The sequence below is a fragment of the Pholis gunnellus genome (assembly GCF_910591455.1).
Source record: "Pholis gunnellus genome assembly, chromosome: 7".
In the NCBI taxonomy this organism is placed as follows: Eukaryota; Metazoa; Chordata; class Actinopteri; order Perciformes; family Pholidae; genus Pholis; species Pholis gunnellus.
Genome location: NC_136533.1, coordinates 21,672,290 through 21,693,826, shown reverse-complemented (window position 1 = coordinate 21,693,826; position 21,537 = coordinate 21,672,290). Strand labels below are relative to the sequence as shown.

The 21,537-nt window shown below is 43.8% G+C and overlaps 1 protein-coding gene across 2 annotated transcripts in view; it reads right to left on the bottom strand.

Moving 5' to 3' along the window:
* The window catches only part of LOC306698374 (guanine nucleotide-binding protein G(o) subunit alpha), a gene marked incomplete at its 3' end in the record, with an annotated part of 82,780 nt that extends 64,178 nt beyond the window's left edge, over positions 1-18,602 (bottom strand). For both annotated transcript variants that reach the window (XM_079162650.1, XM_079162649.1), the window contains exons 1-3: positions 17,951-18,602; positions 17,256-17,298; positions 1,101-1,242 (exon numbers count right to left, since the gene is read on the bottom strand). In XM_079162650.1, coding sequence (XP_079018776.1) covers positions 1,101-1,242; positions 17,256-17,298; positions 17,951-18,068 — 303 coding nt within the window. In that variant the 5' untranslated portion in view covers positions 18,069-18,602. The remainder of the gene's footprint in view (positions 1-1,100; positions 1,243-17,255; positions 17,299-17,950) is intronic.
* Positions 18,603-21,537: the final 2,935 nt, after the last annotated feature.

The following is a 21,537-nucleotide window of genomic DNA, read 5'->3' as shown; positions in this document are numbered from 1 at the left end:
AAGATAATTCCTAGAGTGCTCGATAAAGTGTTGTCCAAACAATCAATATGTTCCCGTTACTGCTGTGGATTGTAGTGTCCGCCTGAGAAATGATGGCAAGCACTTGTTAAGGATGATACGCCCCCCCCCAAAAAAAAGCACACGGGTGAGGTTTCACCTCAGCTCATCCACCTCCAGCTGAGAGCTTAACATGCACCATGCTGCTGAGACAGGGGCAGCTGCACACCGCTGAATAGACACGTTCAACCGGACCAAGCGGTATACATTGCATCTGCACAGGAAGGTGTGCGCTAACACAAATCTGCCATAGTCCTTGGATCATGAGCTGCTTGTGAGCCTTTGGCAAAGTCACTGGGAGTGTGTGACATCCGCATTCCTCTACTGCAGCTCCGGAAGGACCTTTGCAATTGGATTTGGTTTATTATCTATCAAGTCACTGAAATAACTAAAAGAGGAAGTTAGTCCTACTTGAGTCTCTGTAACTTTTGATGCATAAATAACAGTCCTTAGATTTCTTCATCGGTGTGGGTAGAAAATGCTAATGTGAGGATTTCTCACCTTTCTTCAGCTCGCCAAGACAACGTGCTTTAACGCCAGCTTTATGAAGCTGTGACAGCAACATCACACTCTACCTACGGTACATTGCATGGACAGGGTCGGCGCTAACGTGCACAGTGACAAGCTGAAGCTGGCAGAGATCGGTGTCTTGCTCAGAGGTACTGTATCGGGGTCCGATATAGGAGCTGGACTCCTGGTGCTTTGGTTGAAAGACAGTCGCTCTACGTGAGGCACACGGTGCCCTCTCTCTGAACTACATCAGCTCTGATGGCATTCGTCCAGTGGCTACTTGCTGCATTCAGGACTGGAAGCTCAGCATTTGGAGAATTACATCAGTGGTTCATGTAGGTTGATATTTCCATCTGTCTGGTTTCTGTGCTACATGTCAGTGTGACTGTATGCCATAATACACTACACACATCTGGTGACAGTATTTGAAAAATGAAGAGTAAATGTCGCTGCGTGTGTGTGTGTGTGTGTGAGATTCAATTGTATGTGTGTGTGTGTGTGTGTGTGTGTGACCGTGGGGGACGAGTGCTGACCTTCCGTTCTTTGTCTCCGTATTCCAGCCCCAGTGTATCCATGGCACGGACGATGGCAGCCAGGGATTGGATGGTGTTGCTGTAAACGACAGGCTTGTACTGCTTTACGTCGTCGCCAGAGAAACCGTCCTCATGGATGATCCTGAACACACACACAAGTACATACGCGTCAGTCAATGGGTCAGTTAGGTTTGGCATTGTGCTTTTGCACGCAGAGATAGGAACAGCAGCCCCTTCCAAACTTCTTATAAGAGACATAGACAGGAAACATCGGCAAAGAGTCAGGAATAAGAAGTGTGCGTGTGTATTTATAGCCAGGTGTTTCAGTATGCTGGTCCTTTCTTTCCTTCCTGTAATCAACAGTTACATAAATCGACAGATTAGGGATGTAGCGCCACACAGAAGCCACTGTTTGGTTCGGCGCGAATACACAAAGCGTTACAGCCCGATGGTACGCTAATAAGTTATTCAAATGAGATCACGTGGACATCGGAGGTGCTCTTGGGACAATACGGTCAGGTAAATAAAGGAGGGAGAAGGTTTCAGAAGAATGGGGGCAAGGGGTGAGGAAGAAGGTTGAAGGAGGGTTACAACCAAAACACAAGAGAGAGCAGACCAGGGGGGAGGGGAGGGTCCATAAGCAGTAGGCGAAGCTGACATTTAGGCACACAGTGCAAGCAGCAGCCCCATCCTGCTGTTTTAAATGTCATGCACATAAGGACACACCGACAGACCGACTCAAAGGCGGTTAGACAGTTACCCGGGAGGACAGACCGGCAGGAGGAAAAGTACAGACGGACGAATCAGACAAAAGTCAAACAAGGGAGTCGACAAAGTGACGGGCAGCAAGAACAACAGACGGGACACCAGACAAAAAAAACAGCCGACTGATACAGACAGACGGATACAGGTCGGGGCAACATTTTGAGGCAATACAGAGCGACAACATCCCCGCACATAAATTAACCCGAGTGAACAAGATCTCTGCTCAGAAAGGACCGAGGATGGAACCGGGCACCTTCTTGAAACACATCTTCCAACATCTCTATGAAGTCACGGTGCGTTCGTCTCGTCCTATTGAGGATCTGGCCTCCTGACACGCCAAAGAGATACCACTCACTAATCTCTACGATGAAGGGGGGAAACGGTTGTACCTGCCTGCCTGCTGCATGCTACGCAGTCTGTCATTTGTCTGCATCTTGAAACAAGCACACTTTTGGACTCAATACAAATGAGGTAGTGTCATAGCTTCTCAGCCCTTTTTAAACACACGAGTCAGTCCAAGCGCCACCAATTTAAAATCCGTCAAAACCCAATTCAACGAGAGCTGAAATACTCAGGTTAGGTACAAGTTCCTCAAAATTGTACAGAAATGGAGTAGCCAGTGTGTACTTAATTACATTCAACCACTGTTAGTACAAGAGCACCAACATGTTTAGATCGTTTACAGTATTTCTTTATAGATCCAGCCTCTCATTTTTGTATTGCGAATAAAAATGCAATCTTACATTTCCTCAGTATTTAAATTGCGTGTTTTTATGTAGACAACAACTAGAGATGACCGTAAACAGAATAAAAAGGGTAACATTTAGAATGCAGGACGTCTTGTGGGTTTGAAGAAAGCATAGACGGCTTCAATTCCCCAACTGAAATAACCGTCTAAAAGAAAGGTAAAACATTGAAAATATTCTAAATATAGCATACACTGTATCCGATATTGATTTTTATAGGTGGGTTGTTTTTTTTTAGGTGGCTAAAATACATGTTGCTGCTGCCCCCGTCCACAGCAGGAACATTGCTTTGCTTCCATGCTGGTACTCCTGTGGGTTTCTCTGAACTGGGGGCGTGTGGACAGCATCTACTGTAAGTAATACACGGACTATGGATGAGCACCTCAAACAACCCCAATGCAAAACACCCAAACTATCCCTTTAAAGGAATTATTAAGACATATATTAAAAGAACCACTGAAGTTAAAAAAAGCAAACACACACATACTGCTCTGTCTTCAAAAACCTCTAAGCAGTGTGTGTGTGTTGACATCTGACAAACCATACATTGGTATGCAAGTTCGTGTGTGTGTGTGTGTGTGTGTGTGTGAGAGCATGTTTACGTTGTGTGAGTTGATGTATTTGTGGTCTGGAGGACAGCACAGTCCTGGGCAGTGTACGGTTTCAGATCAATCAGGCAGCCTGCCAGTCCTATATAAATACAGCAGGCTTCTGTTCACGTCTGTGACTTTCACATAGAGGCCTGAGCACAGATCAGATCTATACACTGCAACTAGCGCCGAGGATGATTCTTACTGGGGATGCACCGATTGTGGAAATATGGTCCGATACCCGATACCGATGTTTACAAAATTAACAAACTTGGCCAATAACGGATGTTTTTGTTATTTAATTTTTTGGATTTTTTATGTTATTTATTCCCATTTTTTTGCCAAGGAAAACAAATATATTCTGCATATTAAAAATTAAATGACCTAATTTATTTTTGAATTGCTTCAAAAGCCGTGTTAGCTGCTCTACAACTACTGAAGTCCTTAATGAGGAGAATGTTTCAGTCGGCTACTTACACAGCCCAACAAAAACACTTCTTTTGTGAAACATAAATGAAGTTGCAGATCACACGGCTGACTTTTTCTTGCACTTTTATTTGTGCACAAACCACACGTGCGCACGGCACCCGTCGTCATGACCGTGGCGTCTTATCCGAATCGGCAGCTGATTACTGTTGTCCCGGGGCAAACACAACATTGAGCAGGTGCAAAATTGATGCGACAAAACAGGTAGACAAGACTTGGGCCACTGCCATCTGCTAAAGTCAACAAGGTGAATATCAGTCGATGCTGATGTTCGGTCGATTAATGGACGCATCTCTACTTCTAATCTGTATGATGTGCACATCAAGTCATATCTATGTCTATGCATGAATACACACTGAATAAAATCTAAATCTTTTAGTCCTTATAGCCTGGCTTTTAATCTTTCCTGTTGACTCACACTTGTCAAGCAGACAATGTGTTTTTATTCTTCCCTCCATCTCTTCTTGCATCAGAGGTGAAACGAGGACAAAGTCCTAATTGGATGCTGCAGTGTCTAAGGATGCCAAGGAGAAGGGTGACGCGTGTCTAACTGTTACACAAAACTCCAATCAATAAGAACTTAAAGAACGGAATAAGAGACCTCCGATGTACCGACATCTCTATCCTCCTAACATGAGACGTATGATACATCGACCTGCTCTCCTCATTTCAGAACAAAGGTGCTGTCCTGAAAAGATAAGCAAGGTGAATTTGAATTTGTGAGTTATGTTTTGATGAATTGTTACCGTCTTCCTAAAAAGTTAACATTATTACCGTATTAACCCCGGAAGAGAGAGAAAGAGAGAGTGACAGGAAAAAAAAAGACAAGCAGTCACAAAAAAAGAGAGAACTCAGTTGAAAAATGAAGGAAGTGTTGCAGCAAGAGTTATTAGAAGCGTATCAAGGACTTGTTTTCGTGTGTGTGTTGTGTGTGTGTGTGTGTGTGTGTGTGTGTGTGTGTGTTGGATTGGCTGGACTGCTGACGTGAGCTTTCATGCATGAGGACCTTTTCTCATTACGCACTCTCCAAGCCCTTCTGTCAGCAGAGAGAGAGAGAGAGAGAGAGAGCACTGTGTGTGTCGGTGTGTATGTGTGTAATTTCCCGTCGCTTTGGCACAATCTGCACAGTGACCTGAAACGTAGTTTAGTTTCACACCGAGACAGACAGATGGACAGCAGGACGGACATATGGGCAATTTTAACCACGGTGTCATTCCATGATATGGCGGCCATTCTGGACATACAGCAGGTGTCGCAATACCAATAAGCAATAATCACATTGACATCATTGTCTTTTTTTGCTTGAGTGTGCGTGTGAAACTGTCTAACTGAGGCGAGGCTTTTTCTACCAGCAGTAAAGGCTACATCTTTCTGAAGGCGTCTCATAATCATCTGCAATCCGTTTTAATTGTTCAAGCTATTGGAAGCTCTTCCATTTCCTTTGTGCATTGCATTGTGGGGGAATGGTGTCTGTCAACAACACACTCATTACTTGGTCTGAAGTATTCATACTGTTGGGTTTGAGTATGCGTCATTTTGTCACTTCCCCAGTGTAAACATGCAAAGTACTCATAATGTGCTTAGAATTAGTACATAGCTCCTGGTTCCAGAAACTAATAAAGATGGTGAAGCACTACTCAACACATGGAGGGGCGGTTTTCATCCCTTTATTGGTCGTGGATATTGTTTTTTTCCCTTTGGATGGTAAGGTGAAGTGAGGACACGCTCTTACAATCACCTGACGTCATTCAGTCATGCCTGCGTGGCTCCACCTGTCACCATCGAGCTAAACACAACCACACTGAAGTGTGCAACGTAAGTTGATGAATGTGTTTGTTTGTTTTGAACATAAGACTTGGAAAAGTCAGGAATGTTTACACTGTGGGGGCAAACGATGGGCATCTCAGCTGATATTAGCGTCAGCCACGGCGACGGACCAGCTTAAAAGGCAATTAAGTAATGACAACCACTCTTTGTCACCGTCACCTCATGGGACCTGAGTCAGACAGAGCTCCAAAACCTGCCCTCAGGAGTCCATGTTTTTCTACGGTTCACGACAAAAGCAATAGCAGCCCTTTGATGTGTGCCATTCTGCAACAAAACTGCATTTGTAATTAAGATTCATATTTGAAAAAACAACAACATTGAACTCAGTTCCTCTAAAATGTGGAACTAGTGCCTTTTTGGTTGAAGGTGACTCTGGCTCCTGCCATCAGAGCGCTAGACAGACATTGTATCTAATCTAAAGGTCGAAACGCTGTACATACTAAGTGAATTACAAAAACGCAGCCGTACGGAAGGCCCGTCTCTCTGACAACCGTAAAACAAAAACTGCTCGATAAAAATAACCATCAACGACACTAAAAGAGAGGAGCTTGTAGTCGCTCTTGCTGTATGTGCTTTGGACACAAACGTGACCACACGCACATCAGTGTGTCTAACGCAACATGCCCGTCTCTCCCCTCTCGGTCTCCCATTATCCCCCACTCTCGTGTTTTTATCCTCACACCTACTCATGTGAACACACAAAAACACAAAGCCTACAAACCACACGGCGCAATTAGGTATCTATTTCTGTTCCGCATTGTTGCTAGCTAACAGTTTGTCCTGACACACAACACACACACACACACACACACACACACACACACAGGACCATGTGTGATTGGTTCTTCATCGCTATGCTGTACATCAAGCCACTCACTTTGTACACTTTGTCAACAGAGCTCTTAGTGTGACAAAGTGCACGCTGACCAACTCCTGTCAACACTAACGGACAGTTACTTACACAATGTACTCTGTGTGTGTGTGTGTGTGTGTGTGTGTGTGCGCGCGCGTGTGTGTTAAGAGCAAAGAGTGAAGGAGAAAGAGGGGATAAAAATGTGATGGGTGATAATGGGTGTGAGCAAGAGCATGAAAGAGGTGGGAGATAATCAGAAAAAGCTATAAATAGCCAAAGGGGTCAGAAATAAAGCCCCCACCCCGACTGACACACAAACACACACACACAGAGAGATGGAGGTATCAGCTGCTCCGTCATTTGGCTCCACTCACTTGCCGTCACACCTTGAGGTCGAGCAGTAGCATCCTGAGCACACATACTCTCACACACACACCTAAAGAAGAAGCACGTTTGCATGCTAACAAACACAGTAAGCCGTATCCCTGCTAAACATAAGCATGTTAGCCCCGTCATTGTGAGCTTGTTAGCATTTAGCTCAAAGGAACGCTCTGTCAAAGTCAAAGTCCAGCCTACAGAGCCGCTAGTGCGGCCTTTGACTGACTCGTTTTCCGTTTATATTTACTCTTGTGCAAAGTAAGGTTCGTGGTTTTGTCCAGGACACATAATGAGAAAATGGTACAGAATGGATTTGAAAACCAAATACATGGAGAAAGAAGCTGACATACTGGCCTAACAGGAGATGAAATCCTTCTAGTTGTATCCTATAACATTGGATCAATAACCACATGTGATGCACTTACAGTTTTGATCACAATCTATGAAGAAAAACTCATTGATTTACCTCCACATTAGTGACTATTTGCAAATTTGATTACAGGTAAAAAAAGGAAGGAAAAAGCTCACGTCTTTGAACAAATGTCACTTCTATATCTCATCCTCTTAACGGCACGTATAACGTGGAGAGGCACTGTGACTGGTACTTGTTCCGTTTTTGAGTCCTGGCTCCAGGTTTGGTCATGTGATGATGAAGACTTCTCGTGCCAAGGGACTCGGTCTGCTTCACACTACTTCAGGGGGGATGTCAGGAGCCGCACACACATGCTTTTAAACCCAGGCGGACAGGAGAACTGAATAATTACAGTTCCGTATTACATGTGGGAAGACCTCATTAAATCCGTCTGCCATTATCTCTCTGTTTCACTGTCACAAGTTATCTCTATCTGCCTCTCTCCTCTGCCAAGTTCTCTTTCATCTCTTATTCCTGTGCCCTCCCTCTCTCTCTCACTCTCCCTGTATATTGCTTACCTAACATCATACTTGTTCCCTGGCAGTCTCTCCCACTCACTGCCACCTTCTCTTCCTCTCTTCTTTCCTACTCCTCATTCCTAATTATGTCTTCTCCTTTTTAACTCTCCCCCTCTGCTTCCTTTGCTTTTCCAAGTGCAATTAACTATTAATTAAAAAGCACAGCGATGCACCCTTCCTCCCTCCCCAATGACTGATTTCTACAGGGAAACATAGGTGCGCATACACACACACACACACACACACACACACCCCACCAGCACACAGGTGCTCACCTGGCAAAGTTTAGTTTGACAGTTGCAGAGAGTGCAGTGCCATAACCGTTGCCTAATTAACAGTCGGTAACAGCTGCACAAAGAATCACACCCAAAACCTTGCGCCGAAGCTTTGCGACCCAGTGTTTGTGGGATTTTTTTAAATAAATATTTATATGCCAAGTACAAGTCAAAATCTTTTTTTCTTGGCCAGCAAACAGTAGCATTGGTCACCGCGCTGTACCTTTGAAATCAAAGGGCTAAGCTTGTTAAAAGTTCCTCCCCTTTGCAGATACTCCCATTACAAATCAATAACCGTGAGTTTAAGTATTCTTGTGAGCTGGGCGTGACGATACAGCTGCTGACCATATGTTGAACTATTTTCTAACTGTAGTTTTGGCCGCGTGGCTCACCCCCCTCACGCCACGATGCTTTAACAGTCGAGTGTGTACAAGGTCAGCTTGGTATGTTGGCGTCTTTGGCTGCTTATTTTAAAAACAGTAGAATTCAGCAGAAACAATCAATAATCCTCTCAGATGAAGCTAAGCCAACTACGAGCAACATTTCTTTCCTCTACCTAGCCCCCGTTAAGCAGACTTGTTTCCTTGGTCTGTGTTCTGGGGATTTGGTCTCTTTATTAAACTGCTACAATGCACTGTTTGTATTTGTTTTTTTATTGCCATTTCTTACTGCTTTTAATTAAATCCAGGCCATTTGTTGACCTAAGATCCCATCGCTTTTTTTAAAATTGACCGGTACTGACAGACCGTGGCATTTGCAACATTTTGGCAACGACCATATCTGTGTCGTCTCTGTTGAGAGTAGATTTCAAAAGGATAGGAATACATAAATATATCATATGTGACGTGCGGAAAACACAATAGCCATTAAAAAGCAACTACAAACAGCGTATAGATTTCGCATGCACTAAGTGCAGTAAAAGACATGGTGACTATTGCTGACGGTACAATTATGGGGAGTGGTTGCTCCTGGAGCAGTTGATAACATCCACAGTGAAGCCTGTATAAGTCAACATGTGATCTGTTACAGGCAATATGAGTCATCAGTAGATTGATGGATCCTCCAGACTGTGGAAGGAATGAGACGGACAGGGAGAGAGGCAGAGTGGAGTGGGACCTCGGGTTTATTCAGGTCGTCCCACATACACCGTTGAAATGCGATTATTCAGTTGTCCTGTCTTCCCCTGTGTCGATATTAATTACTTACTTTGAGCGGATTCAAAAAGAAGAGTCCAGTCATCTAGTGGAGACAAACCAACGGGACCTTCCTGGATACCAACAACCTGCTAGATGAATGGTCTGGCTGAGACACACAAAAGCACTCTCCTTTGTCTCATTAGTGGAGACGAAGGTATTTCAACTAAACACCAGCATGCTAGCATTGCTACTGTGAAGGTGTTGCCATTCTAGCATTAGTAGGTCTGTGGTACTCTATTCTGTTCTATTCTATGTTGTGAGTGATACAAAAAGATCAAGACATTAATCAACCCAACTACTTCCTGTATTCATAAAATACCAAAAGGCCAGAAAAATACAAACACCTGTATGATGTAATGCGAAGCAACGCAATCGCCCTGCTTCCTTAAAATGTTTAGTTTCTGTTCAACTATAATTTCAGCTGCTTGTGTGCTGACTCAATCCTGAGGCTGTACGTTGTGGTGGTGTTGTATCAGACTGCATTATGCAAAAATGACTTTATTTTTAATAATTTGTATGATTTGCATACTGGAGGGGGACAAACAAAGCAAAACCCTACCTCCAATATAAAGCAATCCGCTACAACGTTACAAATACAGCAAAAAAAAATGATTAACATGAAACTGAATCAGCGTCTGTTTGACAAGGCGTCACAAAAATCACAAGTATTTATTCCTGCACATTTCTGTTCGCACTTGGGTGTGATACAAACACAGAAATAAAAACATGCTTTCAAAAAATCAACTCTTCTGCTACAAACTCAGCCACAGTCCCCATCAGCTGACTTTATATCAGCTGAGTGGGGTCACTGTAACAAGACTCCTTTGTCTCGCAGCGCACTCAACTGACATGAAATCTGCCAAATAGGCCTAGCACAAAAAGAAAACACACTCACACTGAATGAACAAAAACAGCATAAACCGGGAAAAAAAACACTCAATTGCATATACGTGTACAAGCACGCACGCACACACACACACTCACACACACACATTCCTCCCACAAAAGACCTTTGTTTTATGTGAGAAGCCCTGATTAGCGCGCGGACCACACACACACACACACACACACACACTGAACTGGTCTGACTCAACTGTGCAGACCAAGAAAGAGAGCAGACGTGGCTTAGAGCAGCGGCTCCCGAACCTTTCAGGCCACACCCCACCTCTCTCTACATCCCAGCAGGTTGAAGCACCCCCCCGAGTCCCCCACACCTTCAAAAAAACAAAGAAACCGCAAAGTCTCCCATTTATAGCCGCATTAAAAAAGGCACCAAGTTTAATCATGCACAAATTATTAGAAGAACAAATGTGTTAACCATTCCTGCTTCAGCTTCTCAGACCATTTTACAGATCAGACTATCTAGATAGCAGCTGGCAACCTACATTTGCATCCTGGCTTGCACCACACACACATGAGCATAGCCACTGCAACTCAGGCAGGCAGACGAGACATTCAACTAATGTCAAGGTTAAGAAATGGTATGGGTCCACTTTAGGATCACAGGATTCATATTAAGACTGTGGTGGAATATATATAGTAATATGTATGATTGCAGGTAAGAAGGAAAATACGTTTCATCCCCCAGAAGACTAGTGTAGGAGAGAAGAGTGTACGTGTGTCGAATGTTCGCAGCGGGGCCGGCTAGATTGTCGGCTTCCTCAAACTTTCGCTAACGTAATGATGTCAATAAAGGGGAACTGGGAACTGTCATTTGGTTTAGATGGAACGGAAGAGGGCGAAACAAAAACATATGATTGGTTGACACTTCACCGAGCAGCGACAAGTGTCGGGTGTCAGTTAGTGGCTTATGTCACCGGCTTCCATTGAAAATCGTCTTGTAGGATGACGCTGTGGCGCTCGTCGTGTGAAATCCTGCTGCCTATTTACAAAATGCAAAAGAGGATTCAAACAGTTATTACACACACTGTTACCAAAGACTGCTTGGTCTCACACACACACACACACACACACACACACACACACACAAACACACACACAGCTATCATGAGATGTTGCCTTGCTGTTATTTCACAACTCACTGAGGCAGCCAATCAAATCATTCCGGCAATGAGCACGCCCACGGCTATGTTTAACCAATGAAGGATGACTATCTGGCTGACGGACTGTTTCAGATGACCAGTTACATGACTGTCTCTTCATGCAACACTTGAGTTGGTGCCAACATGTGCCAACACCCCCCCCCCCCCCCCTTTCTTTTTTTTTTTGCTCTTGATTTTCTCTCCTTGTGTCTCACCCTCCCAGGAAAAGGAGGGTAATAATTATCGAGGATAACAGAGTCCAGAAGAGGAGCACCCTTTGCACCCTGACAACCATGTCCTCGCCTCCCTTTGTCACTTCCTCCAGCTTGCTTAATAAGTGAGAATATGTTCTTTCACTTGCCTCTCTCTCTCTCTCTCTCTCTCTCTCTCTAGCACAAAATGGCTTCGCTTCCCTCCCCTTATCTCCCCAACCTCATTCACACATCCTCCCTTCACCCTTTTCTCTCTCCTCCTAGTTTCTTTTTCACACTCCAACATCACTTTACCCTTTGAAAAAAACAAACAATTTTCCCTCCCCGGGTTGCTTCTGTAATTCTCCTTTAGTAAAAAATTCCTATCTTCTCCATTTCAGTCCACTTACAGACTGCTCCTCTCTTTCTAAGCACCGGGCATTTTCCTTCATTTAAACTCCCTTTCTGTGTTCCTCCATCTATACCCCCACCCTCTGCACAAAACACCACCACCTTTTTTTCCTCCACCTTCCTCCCCTTCCCCCTTTTATCCTGCTCTTCTGAGGCTTAAACCTAATTATCTCCTGTTCTAGGGAAACCACTCTCACACTCACACACTCACACACTCACACACGGGAAACAGGCTGTGGGAAGCGGCGCAGCCGTGAGGGACGGACAGCGTTTGTTCTCCCTTCGGCCAGTCGCCTCCGATCATGTCAGCGCGGCACAACACACACACACACACACACACACACATTGTGAGAGCAAGCCAGAGACGAAGAAAAGGAGGAAGAGAGAGGGTGTGAAGCTGTGTATATTGTACACAAAGCGACTGACTGGCTGAATGAGGGTTGGATACATGTCTTATTATGAACAAGGTGCTTTAGCCTTGTTATCTGGGCTACAATGAACAAATGAGGAGGTCTTTAAAAAGCCGAGGAGTCTCCAGTCCCGACACTGCAGACAGCCTCAGCATAAACAAACAAGGATGATGATTTGTGTTGTTAAACTTCAAATCAACATCGTCGTGTGAGCAATAGAGGCCATCTCTAACCTGTGAACATAAGAGGATACGATGAAGGCACTTTACAGTTTGTGTGCTTTTACGCGGGGTTGTAAATTGTTAATGATTGAAAAAAGAATTTACCTGGAGATTTAATCAGGTGTGAAAAGATTTCAATGGCGCGACTCCTCCGGCTATCGGGCGGCCACGGAGAAGTCGGGAAGGACTCACCGTGCTCGCTTTCTCAAAGTGCCTCGATCTCGCTGCAGTCACATTGCTCAATATGTAGTTTACACACATATTCAGAGCAAATACGAATATCAGTTCATATGATTTGAAGGGGGTACTCTAGCCAAATCAAAGCAGAGGCCGAGATATTGATATCAAGCTCCAGCTTGATAGCATCTTTCATTAGACTTGTCCCGTTTGGTATTTACCGGTGTCTTTCACACACACACACACACACACAATGGCCCAGGTTGTAACAGACACGCCTGCTATAAATGTGATTACTTCAAGCCCAAGTGGAAATAACCCTGATGTCATCATTTGGATTATTTTGTTCAACTTTGGAGCACTCCCCTCCACAGCCATTTTACTGATGTTAGTACTAACTAAGTAGTACTAACCATGACGAGTGAGCTGGACTTGATATCCATCTCTGGAGTTTGCCCTGACAGGACAAGCCCCTGAAGCCTTTGAGGGAAACTCACACAGAATTTGATCTATAATCTTTTCCCCCCCAAAGTTTTATAGTGGCCGTGCCGAGCGGTGGCCTCCCTGCTTCTGCTCGAGTATATGAAAGTTTTACAACGTTACATTATTTTTCTCGCACACAGCCAGCACTGCTGGAGAGGTCAGTTTGCCAGCTGGGCAACGAGAGAACCTTTGCACACGTTTAAGCACACACAGGCACCATAAACAGATGGTGTCACACACACACACACACACACACATACACACACACACTTCTATGTACAAGATAGAGATATGTTGTTCACACATGACCAAGTCCTTTGGGTTGCTGGCCTGAATATTACACTCACTGACAGGCGATCATATACACAAACATAGACAAGCCAGACATTCACACGATTCCAGCAAATCCTTTCCCTTTAAATTCCAAATTGTCCAGAATCAACTATAATCCACTGTCAGTTCTCTTTCACACACACACACACACACTATAAACGTAGCTGTGCTCACCTCAGAGACGTTATTGGTGCTTTGTCACGAGTTACTGTCACTCAGTGATTGCATCATCTGACAAAGCAATAATCTGTGTACCGCCTGGTAAATAATTTCAACCAAAGCTGCTTTTCAAAAGTACTTTCTAGAAGCGAACTTACAGAATAGACAGACAACTGGAAGTCTTTAAGGTGGGCACATGTTGCGGTATGTTTTTCCACTGTTTTGTACAGGCAGTAATAAACTTATTTTCACTGACTGAGATCACATGCACACACACACACACAATTGGTCACTTCAGCACACCCCAGATGTTCAAAGCACTGTGAAAAAGAAAAAGCAGTGAGGGCTTTCTGCTCCTCTGATGCGGTTTCGTAAATAGCAGAGTGTCTCTGAACAGGAGCGTGAAGGCTTCCCTCACAGGGCGCTGTCCACCACTTGAAAAGTAGCTCCTCTCTCCAAAACATCAGAGTCCCTTTGTATGGAAATCAGGGTTTCCAGTAAAAGGGTCGGTAGGCCAAGTGTTTTCAGTTTGTTTTTGTTGTTGTTGTTGTTGTTGTTTTTTGGGCGGGGGGGGCACTTGTCCACCTTAAGCAAGCCTTAGCCAAAGTTATTTAGTAGCTTAGCCCCCTTCACTTTGATAGGCAGGTAGCAAGTCGAGGAGTTAGCATAACAGCCTTAAACCGTACACACGTGGCGCTGCTATGCTCACGGCTACAATGTCACGGTTACTGCTAACTTAACGGGCTCTCTCTCTCTCTCTCTCTCACTCTCTTACCACACTTACCGACACTGAGCACACAACCTACGCCCCTTAAAAAGGAGTTTGCTTTTTTTGTTTAAAAACACCTTCAACATACTTAATTCCCTGATGCTTCGGCCCCGGCAGGTGAGGGTTAGTTACTCCCAAGCGTACACAATTTGGATTCTAATGCCAACGCTCAAGCAGTTATTTCCAGTTCGGAAAGAAATTTAGAAGACAGAAAAGTGGCCCTTCTGCATCGAGTCAGCAAGTTAGAAAACGTCTGCCTGGTGAAAAGCTCCTGACAATGCCACAACAAATAATTCATGGTCAGTGCACCTCATCAATCACCTCCTCGGGCTGACATTGTATCACATTGCTTTTTATCTGGAGGTGAAGGTGGCCACTGAGAAGCATGCAAAGCATTTAACAATAGGTCTTTTTCATACGCACTTAACAGACAATGTTCGTCTGCTAGATGCAAATTCATCAACTCGTGCAACAGCATACATAACAATAGCTTGTAGACCGCAAGCAGACAACAGAAACAGAGAGGTGGAAAGTAGTTCGCGTGGTGTGAACCATCTGAAAAGAAACGGGCTCTCTTTCTGTCAATAAATACGGTCAATTTAATTTAATAGTATTCATGTTATGCACCTATACAATGGGCATTTGGTGTAACAATGAGTGTAGAGCAACAATAATCTAATAGTTCACCTCCTATTCTCTTTTTTTTAAGCCTTTATTCAACCAGGTTTGTCCCGTTGAGATCAAAGAGCTCTTTTGTAAAGGAGACCTGGCCAAGAATAGCATCCTATAATACCTGCCACATTTCTATAATAGGCTTCCGCCTATATGGACCAACACAGCAGCAACATTAATATCCATTTACGTCACTCCCAAGTTACATAAATGCGTGATTTCCGACAGTGAAATGAAATCAATGAATTCAGTTGCTCCAAAAGGTATTGGCCTACTTTGTATCCGATGAACCCACTGGGAGCGTTTGCCAGTCCGTGTGCAGAAAGTGCTGCTGGGATGACCATTAACAGCTGAGAAGCAGGCTCATCTGGATCCACTGAATCACGCCCTCATGTGATATGTCACTGTACGACCACAACCAAAGCCTGTTATCAGCTAAATCGCACTCGGATGTCTGTGAAAATGATGCAGCAGAGGATATTGAAGAGAATCCATATGTCACACAACTGGATTACGGAGGGGGGCTTAAAAAAAAAGGACTACAGTAAACCCTGTAGATTTATTATAGGATTACTGCTGTGATATAGTAAATACAAAAGTACTATTGAAGTGTGATATGGCTGCCAGAAAATTCTGCACTGAGCCCGACTGACACGTCCCTATAGGAAACACTATTATAAGGGCATTATGATACCATAGGAGAGAGAAAAAGACAGCAGTGAGTTTAGTGACTTCATTAAAGCTAAGTACCACAGGTACACATTGAGTCCCTACAGGGGTGAAACAGGAGCACTGTGGTGGTACTTTATGAGCGCTACATGGGACTGACCCCTGGTTAGTGAGCAGGCCTTGACACAAAGTGACACAGCTAATGGGTTACATGGTATTTACATAAAGAAGGCAACTGACGGGGCCATAACAGAGTAGCTCTTTCATATTTTGGGTAAAAAAATAATACGGCTGCAAATCGTGATTTATTTGAGTTAATACAATTTTAAGAAAAATGCTAGCTACAATTTCTTAAAGTCCAAGCTGACGTCGAGAAAATAAATCATCCGAGAAATGTCTTGTTTTTTGTGACAAATAAGACATTCAGTGGACAATTATATGAAATAGAGAAACATAGAAAATCCTCACATTTGAGAAGCTGGAGCCAAGAAAAAATGACTTAAATCACAAGCGTGTAGGATTTAGCAGCATGAAATAGTGAGGTTAGAGACATAAAGACTGAATGCCTCTCCGCTCACTCCTCCCTTTCAAAGCGTGTTGGAAAATTACGGTGGCCTACAGGGAACGCGAAAGGCTCAGCGTTTGGTTTGTCCGTTCTGGGCTACTGTAGAGACACGGCGGCGCAACATAGCGGACTATACGTTGAAGACGACCTGCTCCCTATGTACTGTATATATGAAGGGCTCATTGTAAGCTAATGAAAACACAAAACAATTCTTAATTTCAGGTGATTATTCCCTTTCGCGATTAATCTAATCTCTAAATGTCTATAAATATACTAATCAGTAATGCTGTAGTAAAGCACTGTTAGTTCTGTAGAGAGCAGTAGTCACTCAGTTGGGAATATTATCATACGTTCTTGTTAAAGCAGGTCAGGTGAACGATACTGTCTCATAAACTACCCTACAATACTAAATAAATAATAATAATATACTAAAACAAATAGTGTGTGAGAACAACTAAATAGTGAGAATAACTCAAACTTGCCACACCTCAAATCTGAACCGTTCAACGAGAGAAAGCTTGAAGCAACCATCTCAGCAGATGCTACTTCTAATATTACTGGACTGGAGCGAAGACGAGTGTATCGACAGTGACAACGACAGAGTCGATCTGCGTGAAACATATGCTCGAATACTCCATATAATATTGATATGCTCTCCCCCCCCCCCCCCCCCCCCCCCCATGCATACAAGCAGTCCAGTAAATCACTGCACCTTCATTATCCTCCCTTTCAAACAACCTTTCCACCCACACACACAGAGCAACATCGGGTGTTTGACAACGGTTTGAAAGAGTGATGCTTGGGCCGGTGTTGTCACGGGGCCAGTTAGGGTTGAGGTGAGGGGTACTATGTGGTCTACGACATGCTTTCCCCGGACAGGCTGCATAAGAGTATACGTGTGTGTGTGTGAGAGAGAGAGTGTGTGAGAGACAGAAAGAAAGAGAGAGAGAGAGAGGGACACACGTCCACTGTATAGAGTTATTAGACCGTGCTTATTAGAGACTTACTTCATCTGTTTGACGATGGTGCTTTTCCCTGACTCTCCAGCCCCTGAGGGATAAGAGACAAGAAGACAATGTAAACAGGGTGTATGTGGGTGTGGGTGTAAGAGAGCAAGATGGAGACATAGTGTGAGAGAGAGAGAGAGAGAGAGAGAGAGAGAGAGAGAGAGAGAATCGGCCTCTTAAAAACCATAAGTGAATACAGACAGCAGCAGCTGGGTGGAGATAAAAAAATGGAGAGAGTGGCTGCACCCTTTCCTCCCGAACATCCTTTTTTTGTATTATTCCCATCCATCTTCCAGTTTAATCAGTCAAATAGATGACAATTTAAAATACAAACGTGCACTGATGTAGTTCCCACCTTTTCTCTACATATTGACTGGTTCTGCAGACATTTCACCCACCTGGCATATCTTTGATGGATATAAAACCTTATTATAGCAGGTGGCTTCAAAGTGATGTAATGAGAGGGCAGGGTGTGTTTGGAAGGCATAAATACAGCAAGTCAATGCCTCTATGCCCATTTGTTTTTGTTTTTTGCTCATATCGTTGTTTTTTTAGCTTATGACGGACGTCATGTTTTTTTTTTTTCCATCCATTTCCACCATTATGCTCATCTTGTACCAAACGCCCACCCCCTCACGCCACACCTCTCTGCCGGGGCCCTACGGGCCCTGCGGGCGGCAGCTGGACTCTCTTACCGAGCAGCAGCAGCTTGACATCTTTGGCCGCGGTGACACCGTCCTCCTTCAGGTTCTTCTCGATGGCTTTGCTCCGATCCAGAGCCGCCCTCTCCTCTGCGCTCAGAGTACATCCCATGGTTAGAGAACACAGCTTGATAGCTTAACCGATACCGGGACCCACGGAAGAAAAGAAAAAAAATGACACTTGTGCGTGGAACCAAAGCTGGTCGCAAATCTTTTTTTTCTTTTCTTCAGTCTTGGTTAATTTCCTCCTTTTTGTGAGCTCTGCCTTCGATCCCTCGTTCTCTGGCTCTCTTGGGCAGCTCCCTCTCTCGCGCTCTCTCAAACCGGGGGTACGGCACCGTTAACGCATTTAAAATCAAGGATCCTCTCGGTTTGATCCACAGCGCAAACACAGCTCGTTGCAGCCACCGCAGTTGGTCCGTTTCTCAAGCGTGGCCTCGGTAGTGGTCCGTCCTTTCGTCTCTCTTCTGTTTTTTTTTCTGTCGGTAAATCACGGTAACGGTTCTCTTCCTCTCCACTCGTGGACAGTAGGTCGTGTGTTACTTGGCGGCGGTGAGCAGCGCTCGCATCGTTTGATTCCAGCACGACGTTCTCACGGCGGCTCACAGTGGCTCTTCCTCCGTTTGGCTCCTCCGAGGCGGGCGGCGGGGACTCGCTCTGTGACTCTCTACTGCCTCCCGGTAGCTCCAGTAAGGGCTCGGTCGTTCGTTAGTTCATTCGTTCAATTGCAGGTTGCTGACGTCAGAACAGTAAAAAGAAAAAAGCAGAAGTGGGGGAGAGAGGGAGAGCGTCTGTACTCCCAGTGGCGCGGCCTGGTGGTGCACTAACAGCAGCCTTCCGCACACGCGTTCACAGGCACACAGGAGGATGGAAAGAAATGAAACTCAAGAAATATGTGATGTCATTGATAACTCACCTCATCAATAAAGACAAGACTCACAAAAAAAAGTGTTTTTGAAGGCTTTGGCAAACATATCTGTGAAGCCATGCACAGTGATCTTCTGTCAGCGCATAGATATGTCGATTAAATGTAATGCACAGGTGTGTAAGTAACTCAGGCAGTCAGAGCTGAAGAGGAGGTAAACACACTTTATTCTTACATGTGCAACTATTTATCAGTCTAGATTGGTGTGAGTTGCTAAGTTGTTGGAGGTATCGGCCATCGGTATTGGTGTGTTTGCCATCTCTCCATTATAATGGTACCTTATGTCACTCGGCCTGTTGTGCTCGAAGTGTAAAAAAAAAAATGCATTTGACAAACTCAGCAGCAATGTCTCTTTCCATAAATCATAACCGGGGTTACTCAATATAATCCACAGACCTCGATTATAGCTACCTCTGCACAAGTGAGAGGTATAATTGTATTTTTGTTTTTGGGCTGAACTGTTCCTTTAAATATGTTGTTCTATCTAAGTAGCATTCTGGCGAATATGTTGTGTATTTTATAATTCAGCAAGGTAGTCTGCACAGATGAACACCACTTGTATTATTTTTGAAGCGTGAGTATATTTGCCAGAAGTGAAAAGCAAACGTAAGGCTATGAGAGAGCTACACCTCGGTCACGTGACCTCAAGTCACCACCACTGAGTTAAAAGTGGACTAGTCGGTGTGACCATTATAGTCGTCTCTTTTAGTCATCTGTTAGCAACCGCCTCTTTCAAGACCTGTAAAATTCTCCACAGGGCTTTCTACTGACTTTTATTTTGTTTTGTAGAACCAAAGTTTGAATCTCTTTAGCTTGTGTTAATCACAGGCCTTATTTTAGGCATCTAACCAAAAAAACAAAGTGCAAAAATGCTGACTCATTCACATGTTTTAGGGCTCATTCCTGGAGCACTATATTGGCCTTGGAAATATTTATTACAGAAAGGGTCCACTTCCGGGAAATTTGGAGATTTCACTATTGTCATGTAAGCTTTGGAATATAGGACACATGGTAATGTTTTGGTTCCTCATTTTTCATACTTATTAGCCATGTTAGCAGCATAGGTAAGGCCATGTCAGGCGGTCGGTTCAACACTTTGGTGCAGACAGAAATATCTCAATTTGTTTGCGTTGCCATGAAATTTGTTACAGGCATTCAAAAACATGATGTCCCTGAGTTTTCCTCTTGTGTCACCACAAGGTCGATGCTTTTGGTTTGCGGGAAATGGCTTTTGCAAAAAGCTGCCATTCACATCAGCTTCAGCTGTACTTTGTGTTGAGGGGTAATTAGCAAACCTAAGCATGCTAACACGACGCTGAGCTATGATGAATGGATAAACTGTGTTGCCTATCTGCTAAGCATCAACATGTAAGCATTAGCATAGCATAACATATTAGTATGACGGTCTTTTGCCCATAATTTATAACCTGACGGAAGAGGAATGAGTTGTTTATGACTATGTTCATTCAGTCTGGTTCATTTATAGCCAAAACATTTAGTTTTAATCAGCAAGCGGACAGATGTTTGCTGGTTTATTCAGCGAATGTACAAATATCCACACAAATACTATATCAAATCTCTGTCATCTCCAAAAATAACTTTAAATCAACTTCTTCAAACATAATTCCAATAATATTATTTCACAGAATTATATTCTCCATGCCCTCAAAACTGTGTTGCATTCCCTTTTATACTCCTGTGCATTTCTTTTTTTTAGTAATAGAAATATCTATTTTCATCAAATAATGTTTAAATATTGTGGTTATAACTGTGGCGTTGTCAATGGTTACATTTAATGTAATGCAAACAAAAATGAAAATGACAAAAATGACCTGGTTGAGCAATTCACCCCGCATTTTTTAACTACTTTTAGTTGAATATGTTGTGTTTCTGGCCCGCTCATAGACTGTTGGGTAGAGTGTCAGGGCTCACATCTGCCCCCACATATGAAACCCAAAACAGACGTTTCCTGCAAACACACTCACACAAGCTGAGCATATAGCTGCCCCGCCTGGAGGACCTGCGAGAAATGGCAGTGAGCCAAAGTGAACAAGTGACGGCTGCAGGAAGTGGAGCATCAAGCATTTGCTAACTAGTACGGTAGCCACATCCTGCCTTGTTTTAACGGAAGTCTATTTCAAAACACAGACAGAACGTCAATGGGAACGTTTTAACACAAACCTGTTTGGATCCTGTTCCATTGTGTCCATCCAAGCACATTGGAGGAAAAGCACATTACCTGTTTGTGAAGCTGATGTAAATGGCCGAGAGGCATGCATGTTATTGTCTTACTGAAACCACCATTTCATCATCATCATCATCGTCGTCATCGTCATCATCGTCCACCTGGACTGCAATTAACCCCCAATCCTCAGTGATGATGGTACAGTTGGGTTTATTCAACGGCAAGAAAACAGACATATTCAGAATAGTATTAATTACTTGTCATGTTCAGTCATATTTAATTCATGAACCACCATTTTGGAGATCTTTCCTGTTCATAAGCACCATTATGAATTTACAAGTCTGGCGTTTGATACTCAAGACTGATTTTGGGGAATTTTGTGATAAATGGTTACATCTGCATGCTATCGTGATGATGATGCGTGTGCATGTTTATCAGTTATAATCTTATTTAAGAGTATAAGCATGCTAA